This window comes from Tinamus guttatus, unplaced genomic scaffold (assembly GCF_059628265.1).
Source record: "Tinamus guttatus ecotype Peru unplaced genomic scaffold, ASM5962826v1 Tinamus_guttatus_pri_ptg000602l, whole genome shotgun sequence".
Classification (NCBI taxonomy): domain Eukaryota; kingdom Metazoa; phylum Chordata; class Aves; order Tinamiformes; family Tinamidae; genus Tinamus; species Tinamus guttatus.
In genome coordinates this window covers 1823955-1843741 of record NW_028289136.1, presented here as the reverse complement: position 1 = coordinate 1843741, position 19787 = coordinate 1823955, and the positions used below count along the sequence as shown (strand labels likewise).

General features: G+C 37.3%; 1 protein-coding gene across 14 annotated transcripts in view; it reads left to right on the top strand.

Annotated features, from left to right (window-relative positions):
* Window positions 1–19787, top strand: part of DLG2 (discs large MAGUK scaffold protein 2) — a 946755-nt gene that overhangs the window by 906489 nt on the left and 20479 nt on the right. For 12 of the 14 annotated variants that reach the window (XM_088534958.1, XM_088534959.1, XM_088534956.1 and 9 more), the window contains one exon: window positions 15171–15216. In XM_088534958.1, coding sequence (XP_088391084.1) covers window positions 15171–15216 — 46 coding nt within the window. Of the gene's footprint in view, window positions 1–14161; window positions 14375–15170; window positions 15217–18166; window positions 18209–19787 lie in introns of those variants that run through there. The other 2 variants (XM_088534970.1, XM_088534969.1) reach the window with 2 other exon arrangements.

Here is a 19787-nt window from a genome sequence, read left to right as displayed (position 1 = left end):
ACTTATAGTAATCTCATTGGCAGTGCATCCTAATTGGAAGACACTATGAAAGTAAAGCACATTCTGTGATAGCTGCAATTTTCATTAAATCACTGATAGAGAAGAAATGGCTTTAAAAATCAATGCATACGGATACTTGTTTAATAGGGCAAGAATTGTACATCCCCCAGCTTCAAAAATGCTGAATCTCAGGTCAAAGGTTGAAAGTTAGAGTCCTGGGTGTAAAATTTAAGCACTGGATTTTCCGCCCTCAAAGTTGTGACAGACATTGAGCACAGGTGTGTTTCAGCAAGCCCAATGGGGCACCCAACACAAAACACGCAGTGCCCTTCCACCAAAATGAGCTTCACTCAGCATCGTGACAGCTCTTATCAGCCTGCAGCATGGTTTTGTGGTCAACAGCTTTAGATAGTCTTAGGCCTAATACCCTGTGCCTTGCTGTGTCCATCTGACTGGCAAGAGTTACAGCATGAAAAATGCCCACAGTCCTCCAAGGCTGAGGCTTATTTTTCTGCTGAAGCATTGTTCACATTTGCAGCAGGAGGGAATATTTGACATTACATGAGCAGGGACTTAAGTTTTGAGAGCCGTGCAGCTGGTTTGCAGGGGAGTTACAAGAGCAGGCTTTAGCAAGCACCTCCAGAGAAGAGCTTCCTCAGTAGAAAGTCCCATTTGGTTTCAGAGAGCGCATAGCAGGACCAAAGCCAAGTGATGTGAGGATGCAGCCATAGATGCAGTTCCTGAGATCCTCTGTCTTGTCTGAAAATCTTGTCTCTCCTTGTCTTGTTGCCTTTCTGCAGTGGGAATAATAATACCTCCTTCATCCCAATTTATCCCATCCTTTCTCTCCAGGCTCCCACGGATTAGTGGGGCGAGAAGTTCCTCTTACAATGTGTATATGAGGTTCCTAGTGCAATGATTCCCAAACCTCTTCATGTCAGCAAAACAGTATTTCAAACTTGCAAATAGCCCCTTTTTACTGCAGAGCTATCCCTGAGCTCAGTACAAATGCAGAGTAACTGCACTGACTGAAACATTTTTTTCCAAATTTACACTCGGCTCTCTGGAGTCAGCATGCTCTCTGTGTACATCACTTCCATATGCAAATAACTTGATAGAAAATATATAATGAACAGCACTGTGAAAAGACATTTTCATCCCATTGTATTTCTGCAAGAGACAAAGCTGTATTTTTTGTTTTGAAAAGACCGCTCTGTAATTCTGTAAACCAATTTTATCATTTCTTTGGGGATTAATAAGCTTTATGATGTCAATCAAATCTTTTCTCAAATATCTATTTCCTGTGTATAATCAAAGTTGCCGAGAAATATTTCATTCGTATAATTAATGGTCTTTATTCAAGTAAGTCTGCCAAAAATTTAATTACCTCTTGACTCCCCTGTTTGTTCTTCCATTTTTGTCATCAGTGTAAAATTAATCTTCCAACCCTTCATATGATTGTTTGTTTCAGCAGTTAGGAAATTATATAATTACAGACCAAGACTGTTGTACCCTCTCCGAAACATACTTTCTGTTGTTAGCAAGTGCTGAAATATTCTTTACTTAAAAAATAGTCCCAAATTTTAAAGAGAACGTGAAAAGATAATGTAGGCTTGTGTTAGAATAAGCATAAAAGGAAAACACATAAAAAACAAGGTATCAGTGGACATGTATATGCATTTGTGTTTTAGCAATCAGCATTTTTATTTATTCTTTCAATGTTGTGGTATAAGCTTGTGCATTAACAAATGTTTTACTATTTATAACTGAAAAAAAAATCTGTTCAGATAAACATATTCAAATCTGCAGTAAGCCCAGAAAAACTCTTCTGTTTGGAAATCGAGCTGAAATTCAGACAGGAATGAGCTTATGTGAGTCCATTTCGCCTTAGTGATTGTATATTCATGAATGTGTGAGCTAAAGAGAGCTTTGTTGCTATCTTAATTAACTCGAACGATGAAAATGGGAGAGCACCATTTCATGTGTTTCTCTTAGATTTGGCTGGGAGATGTGGATGGAAAATAAGATATAATACAAGTCAACAGAATATAGAAAATGCTTTTTCATACCAGTGAAAGGTACATCCTCTAGTGATTTTGCATGAATTGTCTTGCTGGCCCAAATTTTTTCTTCTTTTATAGAAGCAATGTTTAAAACCAATAAGCCACACCAACTGTTTCATATGAGCTAATGGCATTTTTTCTTCTTTTTGAGCTATGGTTTGAACATAGAATCTGTCTACTTTTTTACAGATTTTAAAACATCTATATTTTTTTCTCAGTTTAAGCTTCAGTTATAATGCCATGTTCAAAGATAAGGTACAACAACAGCATTGCAGATGGCGTAACATATTTCTAGATGATCAGCTTGTGTCTGAGGTAGTTAAGAATATTCAGCAAAGATAAATGAAGGTAAAATAACATAGTTAGTATTTCCTAAGCATTTGTCATCTTAGTCTGTAAAAGCTATTGCTCTATGGAGAGTCAGTGAAAAATAGAGCAGACCTAAGACACCAATTTATGCTGAAGGAACTGTCGAGAATCATGTGAGCACAAACTTAATTATAAACCATGCTTTTTACTTTCTTGAATCCAAGATCATCTTCAGATGTTTTGTTTTGCTCCAGAAGGAGAAGAATGTGTTAGCAGCTGTAAGCAAGGTTATACGTTTGCCAAAGCAGTATACTGCACCCTCGATAATTCCCTCTAACACAGGCTTCAAGATGTGCAGGTGTAACCTTTTCTAATCCTAAAATTCACAGCTCTTCAGGGCTTTTCAGATTTGTACTGATTCAAAAAGAATCCCAAGCAATGATGAAGGTCTTGCTGAAGTGAAAAGAGACTAGCCAATAATCTTTTTTTTTCTTAATCATTGTAATTACAACCAGTCTTTCAAGTGACAAAAATAGCATTTCTTAGTCAAATCATATATTCTTTCTTGACTCTCTAACTGAAAATATTTTTATAGTAGATATTGCAGCTCTTGGGCAGATCTTTATCACTACATGGCTTGGTTTCTGTTCTTCATGGGTGTTCCCAGAGAGGTGCTGCACTGTCTTGAAGCATGATGTTGCGTAAACATATATGATGCAGAAAAATAGCTCATTCCATCCTTGGTTAGATGTCTCCCCCTCCAAAGGGTGGGACATGTTTATAGGTGATGTCCAACTGCCACAGAGAGGCAGAGGACACAAGATAGGCAACAAGGCAACATTTTGAGGAAACACCACAATTGTATTTGCAGAGTCCCAGAGGATGCATGCCCTGGGAATATTCCTCATCCGACTGCCACATGGGGAAGAGGTAGTTGTAATTATATTCCTGCTCCATCTGCTGGGGTAGGAGGCCATGCCATCCTTCCAAAACCTCCTCCAGCAGCTCTGCTGCTTGCTTGTGCAAGCTTGAGGCTGGGACCAGCACCCCATTGCTCCATCAATATCCATTACTCGTTTCTATTGAGTTAGCTTGTGATCCACAGATCCCTTCATATTCCAGTCAGATTTGCGCTCAGTCTGCCCCTTCAGGCCTCTAAATGCATTTATTATGACAGTCAGAAACTTGATAACATTTAATAATATTTCCTATGAGCGCATCCTGTTTACAGATCCCACAGCTCTGCCTGGAGTGTAAGGTCATCATCTCACTTTATTGTCATTTTAGCAGCATTGAGGCATGAATAGAAAATGCTCAGCTTGACGGAGATAGCATATTTTGTATTGCAGTGCAAATCAAACCCTCCACCTACTCAATGCACCTTTTCTCCAAATGTAAAAATCCAGTCGTTGTCAAGACTTGATACATATGACAAGTTTTGACAGTTTATTAAGTATTTGAAAAATAATACCTATTTCCAAACACTTCATGCTTTAATACCTATTCCCAGACAATTCGTGGTCTGAGGAGGCTCTGTATCGTCAGCCCTGGTTATCAACTCAGAGAAAAACAACTCTGTAAGGAATCTCAGTGGGTCAGCCAGTCCCAGTTCTGAGGTTGAGTCATCTGCACCTTCCTCCGGTTTTTCTTTCTCTTTTTTTTTCTTTAATTCCCTCCAGTCCATAGCAAAATGACAGTGAGAGGAGGAGTCCTGGGTGGGGAATAACTTTTCTGTGCGTGTTGGTGTTTGTGTGTGTGAGGAAAGAAAGAGAGGGGGAGACTCTGCCCCTTTTCCCATCTAAATGTGGTGATGAGAAAATAGCAACAGATGCTGAATAAAAGATAATGGATGTGTCAGATATTGGAATGCGGGGGTTCACAAGTGGAACAATTTCCTAAGAGGAGAGGCTGAACATAAATTAAGCAGTACACACCTACTTACCTGCAAGGATTATGTGTAGGAGGGTTAGTGAAGGGAAGGTGGGCACTGACACAGGATTAAACTTTCTTTATTAGCAGCCAGATTTATCCCTCCTTACCCACATATCCTGACTTTTCCTTGTTTTGTAAGATTTTTTTTAATCCTTTCTTTCTATTTATTGGGAATGGCAGACAGTACGGTATTTTTCAGAGAAATATAACACTGGAGTAAATGCTAAGCTCAGGCTATAAATTGGTCTCCAACTGGTATTCCAACCACTGCCTAGAAAAATGGTGAATTGTGGAGCCATAATGTTTGGGAGCTGCGGGTAGCTCTGCCTCAGAGCAATGTTCCTAGGAGCAACCTGCCTGTCTGCGCTCGCCAACACAATCCATCCCTTTTATGTTTTCCCTAGCCTGGCATTTCTACAGTATTTAAGGAACAGCCATTGAATAATGTAGCTGCAACACTGCTCTTCTATTGCTGTGCTTAATGCTAGTCTTAAAAGTGCCAGGTTAAAGAGAGCGGCATAAAGAGATCGGCTCTCAGATGAGAGCAAAGGGACAATAATCCGGATGCAGCAAAAGACTGATGACGTGAGAAAGCAGCAAGAGCATGAAATGAAATGAAACTTTAGTTTATGCCCTCAAAAGAAAAATGAGTATTTCTACTGAGATCTGATTTGATTCCTCATAATATTTTAGCATTGTGAGCACACCCTTCCAGAATAGTTTGATGTGTGGTCTCCACTGTAGAAACAAAATGACTCTTTGATAACACTCCAAACATTGCAATTTTCCCAAACAAAAATGTTTTGTTGTCTCAGCACCAGCCAATTGTTGGGCACCTACTGGCATTAAAAGTAATTTATTTAGAGTGATAATTCTTAGCTAAAATATGCTTCCATTACATATTTACTTATAAGCTTCTGAGAAACCTGTAAGGAGTACATGCAGAGAGGAGAAATTATCTTCTCGCATGGCTTTTACCTAAAGATCTCAAAGATCTATTCTGCCTAACAGGAAAGCCTGGAATATAGTTTGCTGCAGAAACACTATTTACACATCACGTTGAGACAATTCTATAGTCTCTCTTTTTTGATCTGAATTTGTTGTCTCCTAAATTAGTATTCTCCAACTCAAAAACCCATGGTGAACCACTTTCTCATTCCTTGTGGTCAAGAACACCATCCAGGGCTGGATTGTTTGCAGATGCCAGAGGAACAAGGCTATGTCATGGCAAGTGTTTTGCAGGCCTTGTCTGCTTAGTTTAAAAGTCTGACTTAGACATCTTAGACATCTCATCTGCAATGAATAAATATGGCACGTTTAACGCTAAAACTTAAATGCTTAAGTAGGTTGGGACAGAAATATCCCAAAATGCATGGGGTAAGCACTTTGCTTAGCCCAGCACATAGCTCTTGTGGTGTCAATAATGATTATGCTGCTGGTGAAGAGATAGTGCAGGCTCCTGAACTGTGCTTGTATAGCTGCAGGTGGAAAAGATACAGACAAGAAAATCCCTTTCTACTAAGAAGCTTTTTATAGAAATTTGTTCTGTCTATCATTTATTTGCAAGAATTCGTGAATTGGTATTTTACAGTACACTCCTCCATCTCTGAATGACTGAAATGTGCTTTGATGCGACCAGAGAAAAACAAGAACAATTTCTCATGTGTGCTTCTTAAAATAAGCTATGGAAACTATTCATGTCATAAAAATTGTGATTTTACATCTCCACTACTAATTGGTGTGAAATCTGTTACAAAATCATTGTTTCTGCAATATTGAACTTGAGTTACTACTGTTTAGCAAAAGTTTAAGAACATTTCTCTGTGAAAAATGGAAAATAATGACAAAAATAAAAAAGCATGAGAAACCACATTGCAAGAACTCCTCACCAGTTGGTTCTTGTTGGTAGTCTTTTTAAGAAGTTCAGAAATACTCATGGAGATTATTAGAAGCAAAGAGTTGAGCATAGATATTTGCTATTTGAGGACTTCTGACCTTTATTATTGCCACAGGGCACTAAGCATTTGAATCTTCTCTTTCCAAAGCTGCTTTCCAGAGACTTGATGTGAACCTACCATCTATCATAGGAAGGAGGATTCCCATCTGTGTTGCTTTGCTGCTATTTTGCTTCTGTTTTTCTGTCAGTTGAATTTAAGTTCTGCCAGAAACTGCAGGTGGTAGTGGTGGGTGTCATGAAAAAATTGCACCTTGACACCCTGACTTTGTGTTTCATGAAAACTGAAGATGGTGTCAACCAGGGGATCCAGCTACACATCTACTTTGACGTGAGCCAATATTCTTGGGTTGCCCTGATCTTTTCTCCCAAGCTGAACAAATTTTGTTCCACAGCTTTGCAAGGTGCATTAGAAACACTTGCTCTCATCAGCATCTAATCTGCTCATGTCCTGAAGTAATCAAATGAAATTTGGTGGTTAAAGCAACACATAGGCAGGATAGTTAAACTCTAGTGTCCTATTGCTGCAGCATATTTTGAGGCACTCCACATAAATAAATAAATAAATAAATAGGTAATTCAATAGTAGTTTGTTGTGTACAGGTTGCAGTCAAAAGTAAAGGAAGGCAAGTGCATTTTCAGCTCTGACTTGTAGCATTCTCGACGACTGTAATGACTGTAGCAGAGAATTGACATGCTTTAAATAATCTGATTTATTTAAATGGTGAAACAGCTCTAGAAACTGTGAAAGATGATGTCAGGTCAACTTTGAAGCTTTTGCTCATATGAAGCCTACAAACTTGTTTTCATAGCTTTAAAAAAAATCCAGCCAAAATTTTTCTTTCTAATTAAAAATAATACTAAATATAAAACCAATTTAAGTCTTTTTTCATCCTAAAAATAAGAAAAAAAATAAGCCAATTTTCATTTTACTGAGAAGTACAGATTCTAAATACTTGAAACTTGTAAGTATAATGGGATAGAGCAGAAAATGTAAGAAATGACATTAGGAATGAACAGTATCCATGGTCAAGGATATTTCTGTTTATTGGCAGTTTTTAATCAAAGATATTGTCCATGCAGCCATTTCTACAGTTGAAGAACAATTTAAATAAATCTCAAAGATTTTACAGTTTCTCCAGCATGAGGTTTATTTATAGGATAACCTTGGGTAGGTGATTGCAATGCTAGGGACTCTGGTCCTGAGCAGCATTTGCTGCACTGTTACAAGTGTGTGCCATCTTTGCTTTGATAAGACAGTAGTTTAAGACACTCACTGACATAAACTTACACGGTATAATTTTTACACTGGCCACAGATTAAATATAACATGATGAAAATTTGCTAGTGCAGTTAGAGCATTACAGCCTGGAGTCAATTACTTTTCCTCTGAGCTGTTCCAGAAGATATTTGTGCTGAATTTAACTTCATGCTGTTTTTATAACTTGTTGTCTGATGCCCTGAACTAAATGGTAGGAGATCCACATAGTGCTATGGATGGATGGATGGATGTGCAGATTATTTGATAGTTTTTTGGCTATTCTGAACAGCCCCCAGTAATTGTGTTCCCCTGGTTGAAAAGAAGTACAGTATTCATAATAGATATTGTCGAAGAATCAGAAATAGAACAAAGTCTTCTTTTAGGAAGATTTTCACACGAGGCTCTGCAAGAGTGGATGTAAGAGTTAACACGTATCAAGATGGCATGGTCTTCATATTTCACATCTTTATTTATGGCTCACTCAAATTCAAGTAGTTCAGTTATGATTGATTTAGTGACTCACAGGCCATGTCTGGAAGCTTCGAGGAACACGGGAATTGCCAAACTGGGTCAAATCCAAAGTCCATCTGATTTGGTATCCCATTTGTGAGACTGACAGTATGAGATTCATTGTCAGAAGATGTAGGAACTTCACCTCCTACACAGACCTCACATCATTCTCTTGGAGATTGACTTTGGTGCCCATGTTTTTATTTATTTATTTTTATATATAAGGCCTAAATGCATAAATATTTTAAATGAAAACCATCAGTCTGATATGGTTCACTGGCTCCCAAGCCAGATCTCTGCCATAATTCACCGTCTGCTAAACCAGTCACTTGGGAATGCAAACACTCTCCTTTTAGCTGGAAAGATGAAAAGATAAGTTTTCTCTGTCTTTTAATATATAGTTCAACAGCTTCTAGGTATTGTAAGTCTTCCTACACTAATGCTTTTCAACAGAGTATAATAAGACCTCTTTATGCAATTATTCTTTTTATGCAAGGATCCATTTAATGTAGTAGTTTATACCTGCACAGGGCAAGTGCACAGTGTATTGATAATAAATGACTGTGCAAAGAATAAAGTCCTAAGGGATCAAGTTTTCTTCTAAGAGCACGGAAAACTAATACATTCTCTAGTATTTTTATTAGCAAGATTAATTCAGAAGATTGCATAGAGAAGCTTAAAAACTCATTTTCATTCGCAAATGTAAGGAAGTACCAGCAGGCAACTGGAAATTGGAGTGAAGAAAAAGGTATAAGAAAATATCTTATTGAAACTGAAGAACTAATTTGATGAATTTCCAAGAGCATAGCTTGTAAGAACTGTGAGAAGATGTGGGTCCTGGCAGGCAGTCAGGCAGTCCCAAAGCTTTTTCAAGCATATACCAGTGTTGCTGTTCATCTTTGAGGCTCTCTGCTCTTCACTGTCACACAGAGTCCACTTGGAACAAGTTCATATGCACAAAGATTTAGGAGCGGGATCCGTAGCACATGGCATACAGTTACTGTAATTATAAAAGGCAATTTTGGGGGAAAAGGATACAAAAAAAGAAAGGGGAAGGGACAACTTAGGACAATGTGACTGAACATTTAACACACTTTTTAATTCCAGAGACAGCCATGAAAACAGAGAGGACAAGAACTTCACAATGACTATATGACTTAAATATGCTTAAATCAGTGCACTGCTATCGAGCACAGATCTGTGACGGCTTTAGGAGCAGCTTGTCACAAAACCAGACGCATTAGAGCTCGAGGAAACTTATTGCTTAGCTCTTTTCCCTTCATTCCACCCCCTCCTACCCACCTCAGCCCTGCAGTGCTATTCCCCACAGTACTTAAGATTAGTAGATTTGCTTTAAATGTGAAAAACGATCTCGGCTTTTCCATTTCCCTTGGGGCAGATTAGTCTACATCCAAATTGATTTCACTGTCAAGGAGCTTTGCCCTTCCTTGTGTTCGCACTATTAATTTCAGTGTTGCTGCGTGAACAAATACTTTCTGCCTTCTTTATGTACAACCTTCAAACACTTGTAAATGACCTTGCATGTCACATTCACAAGGTTTGCACATTGGCGTTTCAGTCCTGCCAACAGCGATGCAACCTAAATCAGCACGGTGGAGTAGTCCCTATGGAATGTGATTCAAACCTTGCCTGAAGTTTAATACGTATTTGCAGAACTGGAGATTTTGCAGACTTCCTTGAAGGTGTATTGGTCTTTCAGTTTCCCTGGTATTTTATGTTGTTTTTAGCTGGTGTTTTATTAGGAATTAAAACTGAGTTGCTGGCTGACAAGTGGCATTAAGTTAGTGCTAGAAAAGATGAATACAGTCTTATATTTATGAATATTAAACAGAACCATCTTTGCCTATAGAAACTAGGCAGTATAGTGATTTTAATTAGACTTTTTTCATTTTGGTTTTCCAAGATCCAAATCTCCCTGTAGCTTCACAGGGAAACTAAGCAGAGTAATCTTCATGCAAATCTCGTCTAACTCAGTTTGTCCCCAGTTATCAAAGCAGATCATGGTGCAAAAACTCAGTACAAAATGACTGTAAGCCTGGATTTTTTTTTGGGGGGGGAGTCTCCAGAACCTTATTAAAATTAGTGCTGTTCAAATAGAGTAAAAGGAGTGTTCCTACTATGAGAGATAAGTATAAAATATATAGGGAAAAGGATATCAGAAACATGATTGTACTGATATTTTTCATAGATTTTTATATGCTGTATGATATTGAGGAATTCAAAGTAAATAATGACACAATAGTTCATTACAGCATAGTACAGCTATCAAAATACTGATGCACTATTCTTTGTGATGTTTACCACTATAAAGCAAAATTTGATTGTCTGTTCAATTTTACATGAAAACTTCATTTAAAAATATTATCCTGTTGCCTGATAAGTAACATATATATGGCTGCCACATATAGAGAAAAGCCATTAGACTAAAACAGGCTGTTGACACAAACATGCAAAGAAAGGAGTTCTTTAAGAAGAAACCCACAATGTCTTAATGTCTGTCACAACCAGGGGAAGCTGTTATATATAAACCAATTTTACATAGCCAGGGACAGCTGGGGTCATTTGGTCAAGATAAATTTTTTCCTGGTGCTTTCAAGACACAGTGAGTGCCTGTTTATTTATCAAAATAGTGCCTGTATATTTATCAAAATAAAAATTCAAGCCAGGACAGCTTTTTCTTTGTAAAAAGACTATTTTTTTTCAATATAGTTGATATATTATGAAGAATGACCTCATTATTCTGTTTTAAGTCAGTACTTGAAAATTTCTTTTGCTCTTTTCTCATAGGAGTATGGTGAGGATTTGGCATTTGTCAATAAGACATACCTACTAATGCCAGTTCCTTGGGTAGTGATAGCCTGTGTGAGTCAGTGACAATGATACAAAATGTTATCTATGGTAGAGGTTTTCACTGAAACCAGAATGTTGGAAATTTACAGCATTTGTACAAAGAAATTGCAACTTATACAAGAATCTACTTTTGTCACTCTTTCAGACTCTTGCCTGTATAAATAATCACAAAATAAGAGAATGGTTGAGGTTGAAAGGGACCTCTACAGATCATCTAGTCCAACCCCCCTGCTCCAGCAGGGACACCCAGAGCACGGGGCACAGGGTGGCATCCAGGCGGGTTTGGAAGATCTCCAGAGAAGGAGACTCCACAACCTCTCTGGGCAGCCTGTGCCAGGGCTCTGTCACCCTCACAGGAAAGAAGTTCTTCCTCACATGGAGATGGAACTTCCTGTGTTTCAACTTGTACCATTACCCCTTGTCCTGTCACTGGCCACCACCGAGAACAGTTTGGCTCCATCCTCCCTACATTCTCCCCTTGGGTACTTCTACATATTGATGAGATCCCCTCTCGATCTTCTCTAGGCTAAACCAGCCCAGCTCACTTAGTCTTTCTTCTTTCCTCAAATACTGTTGAATCAAACCCAAACTTGAATATCATTGACCTCATTTCTATTACAGGCTGAAAGATGTAGACAAATACCTATCTATCCAATGCCATTATAGATTGCAGAGAAATTTTATGGTACTTGTATGCACTATTATGCTGGGTGTCTGCAGGATTTTGTATCCTTCAGGTGGAGACCATCAGCCTGATTCCGCTCTTGTTTATAATGGATGCTTGTGGAGCATCATGCATTCAATGTACAATAAAATAAATGCATTGTTAGCCCATTAAGTTAATAGTAAAGCCTAGTGACTTTAGTAAGTTCACAGGATCAGATCCAGTTTAGTCCATTTTAATATTTTACAATTTGTGTTTTTTTATTATTTTTAAATATCTATATGGCTATATTATGGTAGCATATATGAATATGCACACTAGTTTATATAGTAAATTAATATATAGTAAAAAATAAATATATTAGTCCTTCATAAGACCTTAATAAATTAAGTGCCAGATATATTTTAGGATTTTTCTTTTTTTTTTTTTGCTGGTATAAATGACAGTACAGTTACTCATCATAGTTAACTACTATCAATTATCAGCTTTGATTGTCTAAATTGAAGTAGAACAATAGGCTTTTTAAAAGACAAACCAATAACTGTAATTGGAAAAAAAAGTGAAATAAAATACAGTGTTCAATATCTATCTAATTTGGAATATACTGCTAGATCACGCATAAGCTTGGAAAAAAATGCTTTTCTAGGTCAAATAGACTTTTTGAAGTTTCTTCTATAGACTGTTGGGTATTTTTTTAAGAGAATAATTATAAGTTGTTGTATGTTTTAGCGACTCTGTGAAACACAGCATATTTTTATATTAATTTGATAACATTCTCTTTAATTCCAAAGTGAAAATGGCATTTGGTAATGAAGTGATTGTCATTTTAAAACCCTTTTGTTTTGGAGGTGGTGTTGTGTGTATTTTTTTTCCTTTAAAAATTAAATGCCTATAATAGTCTTATATCAAATTCAGATGAATCATGAGAAATAACATTTTCATAATTTGGGAAATGTTAACACCTTACATTCCTTGCTTTGGGATTATTTTCCCAAAAAATGATCACAGAAAACACATTTTACTTTAACTATATCCTTTAGGTCATTAAAATGATGTAATGTGCATGTGGGTCCTCTTTTCATCCACAGATTACTTTAATCCTTCATACCCATATATTTTTTTCCCCTCTGGCTTTCTTTCATATTTGCTTTGTTTTGAAATAGCATGCTCTCTGGTTTATTTATGCATGACCTCCATGTTAATTTCAAGTTGAATGTTTACATACTCTGAGAAATGCTCATGGATCATTTACTCTATATGTGCATTTTTTTTCCTTTGTTTTCAGTTACTAAAATTTAAGTATGCTTGAAATGTAAAAGTGGCATGAAACTTTCGTGACACAAGTAGATAAATATTTTAATAGACTATTTCAATACCTAAGCCTTTTAACTTCTCATCTTTCAGAAATGTATCATATTCCAAAACATATTTTATGCTGTGCTTCCAAAATGTAAGAAAACAAATTATATTCTCAGATTCTAAAACTATTCAATTTCTGATTTGGAGCCAAATAGAAGCTGTATATTTGTTCAGGAGACCACAAGTACATGGGATTATTTCATTAAATGAATTGAGAAGATCTTGGATCTTTTGGAAGTGATGGGGTGCAAAGTCAGGAATCTGGACTTTTCTTATGTCCAGTAGAAGACACCATGCAGGACATAGTCCAACAGTCAGGTACAACCTACAGCTCCTGGAATTTCCCTCTGGAAATGCCAGCTTCTTTCAGTTGACTGTACAGGGGCCCTAATTCCTCAGTTAGTATCTGAATATATGATGCCATATATTCAGCAGGCATATCCTGCTTTTACATTATACAGTGCAATTAACACTTACAACTGTCTGTAAAAGTCAAGGGGTTTATTACATAATATTTGATTCCATGTTAACTCCCCTTTTGAAGTATTTAAACTTTATACATTGCTTAATTTGCAATGAAAAACTGTTTATCAGCCGAATCTAATGTCTAAGTCATATAAAATTGAGAGTATATACAGAAGAACTTAATGAGAAAAGAGTGTGAAATAAACCCTTTATTATTATTATTATTATGTGAAAGACAGCATTAAAATGCATCTAATAAGTTGCTGGTTTAGCAGATAAATAATACACTATGAAAATAGTTACAGTTACTGGAAACAAATACTTAATTTTATTTGGCACAAAGCTGAATTCACACAACTTTTAGAAATAAATTAAAGGCTTCCTCTTTTTGTTTTGCAGCCTTTTTTTTTTTTTAGCCTGTTAATTAATTCTGTGCACAGTTTGCTCTGACTAAAGATGAGTGGCTCGATCTCAAAGCATGCTGAATTGTCTGTAGCTCTTTAGCCGAACAACCCAACACGACAGTTTGGAAATCAGGAGCCAAAGTTGGTGGTCTGTGGGCTCTGTGATCGAATCGACACAGTCCTCAAAGGGCTTTGCCTTCCCCCTGCAGACCTCATTGCAGCCACTCGTGATTATTCCTAGGAACTTGGTTTGGACTGATTTGAGTCACTACAGTTCTCTCCACTTTTACAAACTAGTTGTTTTGTCAGCATGAGTGTGACAACAATTAGACGTCCCTGTTTTTGCCCCATGCCTTTTCTCCTTCACAGTCATTCAATGACAAGCGTAAAAAGAACTTCATCTTTTCACGAAAATTCCCATTCTACAAGAGCAAGGAGCAGAGTGAGCAGGAAACAAGTGATCCAGAACGTAAGTAACCTCTTGGAGACGATGTCACATGCAGCACAAAAGCAATGGGTGACACGCATGATGCCAGTATCCCACACATCTAGGCAAATATATCTCGTAGGCAGGCAGGCAAGGTAGTACTACTGTGACCAATGTGTGACTGCAATTTGGATCCAGCTGGGCCTTCATTCCCTGAAAAATCTGTTTTTCCCCCCCCAAAAGAATAAAACGGTGACCTTTGATTTTGGGAGATGGTTTCTTCCCTTTCATGAACAAAATGTAGCTTTCTAAAATTGCTCTGGTGCTTGTCATAAATCAAACTTGTCTCTGATTAAATATTCCCAGATCAGAACTGACTCAAAATAAAGTAAACCTGATATCATTTACAATGCAACAGTAAATTATTACATTTGCAAACATCTAATCTCTTTTTTTTGCCTCTGATAGTCTCCGAGTTGATTGTCTTGGACACTTTCACTGAAAGTTTAACAATAAACTATCATTTTAAAGAAGAAAATCAGATCTTGGAATGGGCATCAGCCCTGCACCCCTGGAGTATTACTGCTTGCTTCAAAACCAGCATTTTAAGAATATATGATCATTCCAAGCCCAGAAAATTTTAACTTTTTTTCTCTTAATAATTGTCTTACAAATTTCTCCAGTGACGGTTGTTTCCGGACTATGCTTTTTGGGTTGCTCCATCCTCGTTACAGCTACAAAACCTGCCTACCATGGTCACTGGCTCTTTCATTGGCTTCATTCCCATAGACTGAGGTTGAAATTTGTTTCAGAGAGAAAAAGCAGGGATCCAAATTGCTCAATCAACATGGTCAGTCATGGTAGTATCCATTTCAACTCCACTGACTTCTTCCTTCCTCTTCTGCGGCTGTTCTTCCTTTCTCATTGCTCTCTCTGGGGACTTCCGTGCAGGACATCCCCGGATTAGGTGACGACGGTTATGGAACAAAGACTCTGAGTAAGTTCCCAGGAATGGTCACTGTAAATTCTTTTTTGTTTTGTTTTGTTTTGGCTTTCGTTCCTTCTCTGAGGACCCTCCACTCCTAGCATGCACGAGATAAGAGTTTTATTTGTTACCCAGCTGTGAATGCATTAAAAAAAATGTTTCAATTGTTTTGTTCTGCATGAAAATATTAAATAACATACAATGTATCAAGCAGATACTTCTTTTGTAATAACACCTTTCATTTCTGACAATATGTTATTGTTCCCATTATGGCAGTTCTGTAGGGTAGCGTACCTAGAACTTGCTTTGCTGCCTCAATGGTACGTTCAACAGCAACCCCTCTCCATCTGGAGGGAAGGTTAAGCATTGTAAAGCATTGTAGCTTGATCATGTCCTGAGGAGATCAACAGAAAATTATTTTACGCTTTTGCTTCTGCATTTTCAGCTTTTTGCATGGGAGTGTTTGTTACTTTGCTGGATTTTAGATTAGTATTTGCTAGTCATGGAAGAAACCTTTTGCAGGCAGGAGAAGACATGGCTTCTCCAAAGCTAATTTTGGACCCATTTGACCATTAGCAACTTCTTTGCTGTCATGTCACCTTAACTCATTTCTTTCTCTAATGCAGTAATCCTGTCTTGAAATTTGGTATCACATCAAACAACTTTTCTAAAATAATTCTATTTCTCAATAGTTAGACCAGAGAGATTGCATAGAGTGAATATTTGCACCTGATTTCTTTATTAATAGTTATATTACATACTGTATTCAGAGCAAAATACTCTGAAAAGAAGATAAATACTATAAACAGAATAGCTCTTGCATGTCTTTGGCTGCTTCTTTCTTTAGTTCTTATGCTTTTTCTTAAGCACCATGCAATTGAAGGAAAATGTATGTGAATATTGCCATTGCATAACCTAATATTTTGTACATGTTTTGAATCACAGAAATGCACATTCATGCACACAATTTTAGACATTATTCTGTTCCTGATTGTTTTTTTGAAGGGAGATTTTACTGATATAATTTGAAGTCAAACAGTAGTTCAGCAGTTAAAGATGAAAGCTACATCTCTTGGACAAAGAACAGTTCTACCAGACTAATTTTCTTGGTGATAGGCAGGAAATGTCACTGCCACTAGAATTTTAACTATTCAGTTACTGAATGCTTTAAGAAAAGTGCCTTAGCCCATTAACAGCACATGTATATTCTTCTCTGCCTAACGAGAACATTTCTGATTTTATAAGCCCTTTAAAAAAATAAATTTCCGTAACACCTAACCATTTCAAAGGAGAAAACTTGACTCTGTATACTAATTGCTAAGGGAAAAGCAGCACAGAGGTATTACACAGACTCTAGTTTCTCTATTAATTCTACATGTAGCTTTCAATTACTGGCACATCTCTGGACATTCTAGTCCCATCTTGTTTTCACTAATATTAAAATGAAATGTATTTTTTAATGATTTGCCCTACTACAGAGGATATCTATTCTTGTTTCATAAAGACCTTCAGGCTCGTCTATAGCATAATGGCTTGATGCAGGCCTTATTAACTTGCTACTAAATATCTAAAAGTAAATGTACTATTTTGCTCAAAATATAAGCTTTGCTTTTTGAAGCTTTTCACTAATCTCCAGACCAAAGTTTCCCATTATTATTCTTATCAGATGTCATTCTCCCCTCATTTCTGCTGCTGGAGAAGCCCCATCAGTCCAACTGTTTAAAATCCAGTTATTAGACTTGTATGTGAGGGGAATTGAAGTGCTTGCAAGGAGGCACAGTCTTTGGCATAATTCCCATACTCATTCTGCAGAACGTCAATGCAGATTCTAATCAAGGTTCATCCCAGGGCACTCCTGGCTTTTTCTGGCTTTTTTTTTTTTTTTTTTTGTGGCAACTTTGGCTCCTTGTGTTTGTCTGAGGTGACTTATTTGCACCCTTTGTCACCCACCATCATCACTTATGCATTAACCAAGGGTGACTCACCACTATATGTCCATTTTACTATTGTTTTCTAAACGTACTTGAACTACACTTTCTAAAGTGCAGTTCAAAAGTATCAGTTCTCAGAAACAGTCTTTCAGTTACAAATTTATCATCATATCTATCAAATTACTATCAATACCACTGCTTACTATGGTTCTGACCAGCTGAAGACCAATTATGGTAGCCTGAGTGACTATAAATGAGATGCAGACTGAAGTTTGGGAACAACCACCTCACATGAAATAAATCTCTTTTTTAAAACAAAAATGTCATACAGACACCGGACTTGTGAAACCAGAATTCTGACCCATGTTAATTCCTACAATCCTATGTATCCACCCCAACTGGTCTAGCACAGGTTTGTCTACCCTCGCTCAAATCACAAAGCCAGAAAATTTGGAAAAGAAAACAAAATTTTTTTTTGTCATTGGCTTCGTCTTTTTCTGGATGGGTTAAAATAGATGCAGTTACAATATTTGGCACCAAAATCATTTGCATGTTAATTTCTTAACCTTCCAAGGTAGTGAACAGCAATTAGTCCCAGTAGCAAAAGTAACAACTCTTTAATTTCAGCAGAAATAGTTCCAATGTATTAATGGTGCACCTTATTCACAGTGCTAAATAATATGACCAGGCACTCAGGTTTCATGCAAGTAATCAAGCCCAGTGAGGTGGGCCACACTGTATTCTGAAATTAAGTTGTCTAGGATGCCACTAGCTGTTTCATCGAGAACTAGAAATAATCTTGCCATACTGCATATTACTGGCTATCATGAATATTCCCTTTCTGAAATGCCTCATGAGAAAAAGCTTTCATTTTAACTGCGTAAATCATCAAAGATTTTCAGGCGATGCCACAGCACAGATTTTATTTCCTCTCTGCACAACTACCTTTGCATGACTTTAGCAGATCTTTTAAGTTCCTGCTGCTTTGTGGTGCTTGGTTATGTTCTTAATTTGCTGTACTGTTCTTGCAGAACATGTTTCTTCTAATGCCAGCGATAGTGAAAGTAGCTACAGTAAGTTACTGCTTTCGTTAGAGTCCTTTTACTTTGCATTGCTTGCTCTGTTTGTTTCTTTTATTTGGTTTCTCTTCTGGCTATTCTTTTGTTAATGTTAAAAAGACGGTTGGAGCAAATGGCTTGGAATTTCAATTTACAACCATATTTTGAGTACAAAGCTATAAGAGACAAACGGCAACCTGGGAAGGGAGAAGAACAGGTAGGAAAGTCATTAGTTGAGAAGTGTTCTGGGATATAAAACCAACCCTGGCTCTGTGTACTGCCTAGTACAGATCAAGATTATTTGGTTTAGTGACAGAAAGTTTACCTCAGAAGGGAGGGGACAATTTCTTGATGCCCTTTTTAGGTAAAAAATACTCAAAACTGCAGCCAAATCTGAAAAAAAAAATAAAGGACATCCTTTCTTAAAGGTCACAATTTTTACTTGTATTTCTGCGTGTCTGTTTGAGCAGCTAACAAAGAGCCCCAAAAGCTCTGCTGAGACATTCATTTGGTGGGAGGGGTACAGGTTTCCTAAGTGTATACTGAAGTCTTCAAAAAAAGGTAAGATAGATAGACTCCCATCCTTGGGCACCACCAGTGAATGTCACTGATTCTCTACGGATTAATGTCCCAACCTTGCAACCTGGCCTGGTTGGAATTACCGATTCTGTGCAATCCTACAAGGCGGATTGCAAGTTCTTTATTAATAATGCTTAAAGAAAAAGAAATCAACCACTGTATTTTTTATGGAAGTGTTGAAAAGCAAAATCTAAGGCATTAAAGTTACTGAAATGTAAGAAGAGATATTTAAAATGATAGATTGCTTATCAAATCACCCAGTTGTTTAATTGTGTCAAGCCATTTGCTTAGCAAATCAAGTTTCCCACCAGTCACTCAGCACTTGTGCTAAGTACCTGCCTACATTCAGGTAATCATTGGTATTGTACCTCATACTTCCTAGCCTCAGATAGAGTGCATAGCAGTTGAGCTCTGTTAATAAACACTGTTTTTTTCAGCAAAACAACTACTTATATGCAATTCAGAAATGGTAAATTAGTTTTTATTCTCTTGTATTGCAAAGGTTTCCTTGGAAAGCAATTGCCAGAGTCACAAGAAAATTGTAGGCATGTTTGAACTGCTGAGATCCAATTCTGAACCTCTTTAATTTTTGCTGTGTCCCCTACTGGGTGGGAAAGAATTTTATGTTTCAAATATAGGGCACTTCTTCCTCAGACTGATTTTATGATCGCAAACAAGTCATGTTAAATTTTACTTTCATGAATCAAATCTCTTCCAGGTGTGTTTATTTCAGAGTGAGCATGTAAAGGCCCATGAAGGAACTGAGCATATATCCAGGGCTCCTGGTTATAGTTCAATCTTTGGGGCAGACCCACAAAAACTAGTACCAAAAAAAGTGCAAAGTGCAAGTCTTGAGGTGCAAGAAAGGTAGTTACAAGGTATTTAGTTTGGGGAAATTTCGTTGTGGAAGTAGCTTCCCAAGGCAGATGTTCTCTTCCAAGGGCAAGCTCCTATCTCATCCGGTAGAATCCCACCTACATTGCATTGGCTGGGGCTACCCACATAGCTGGTGGGT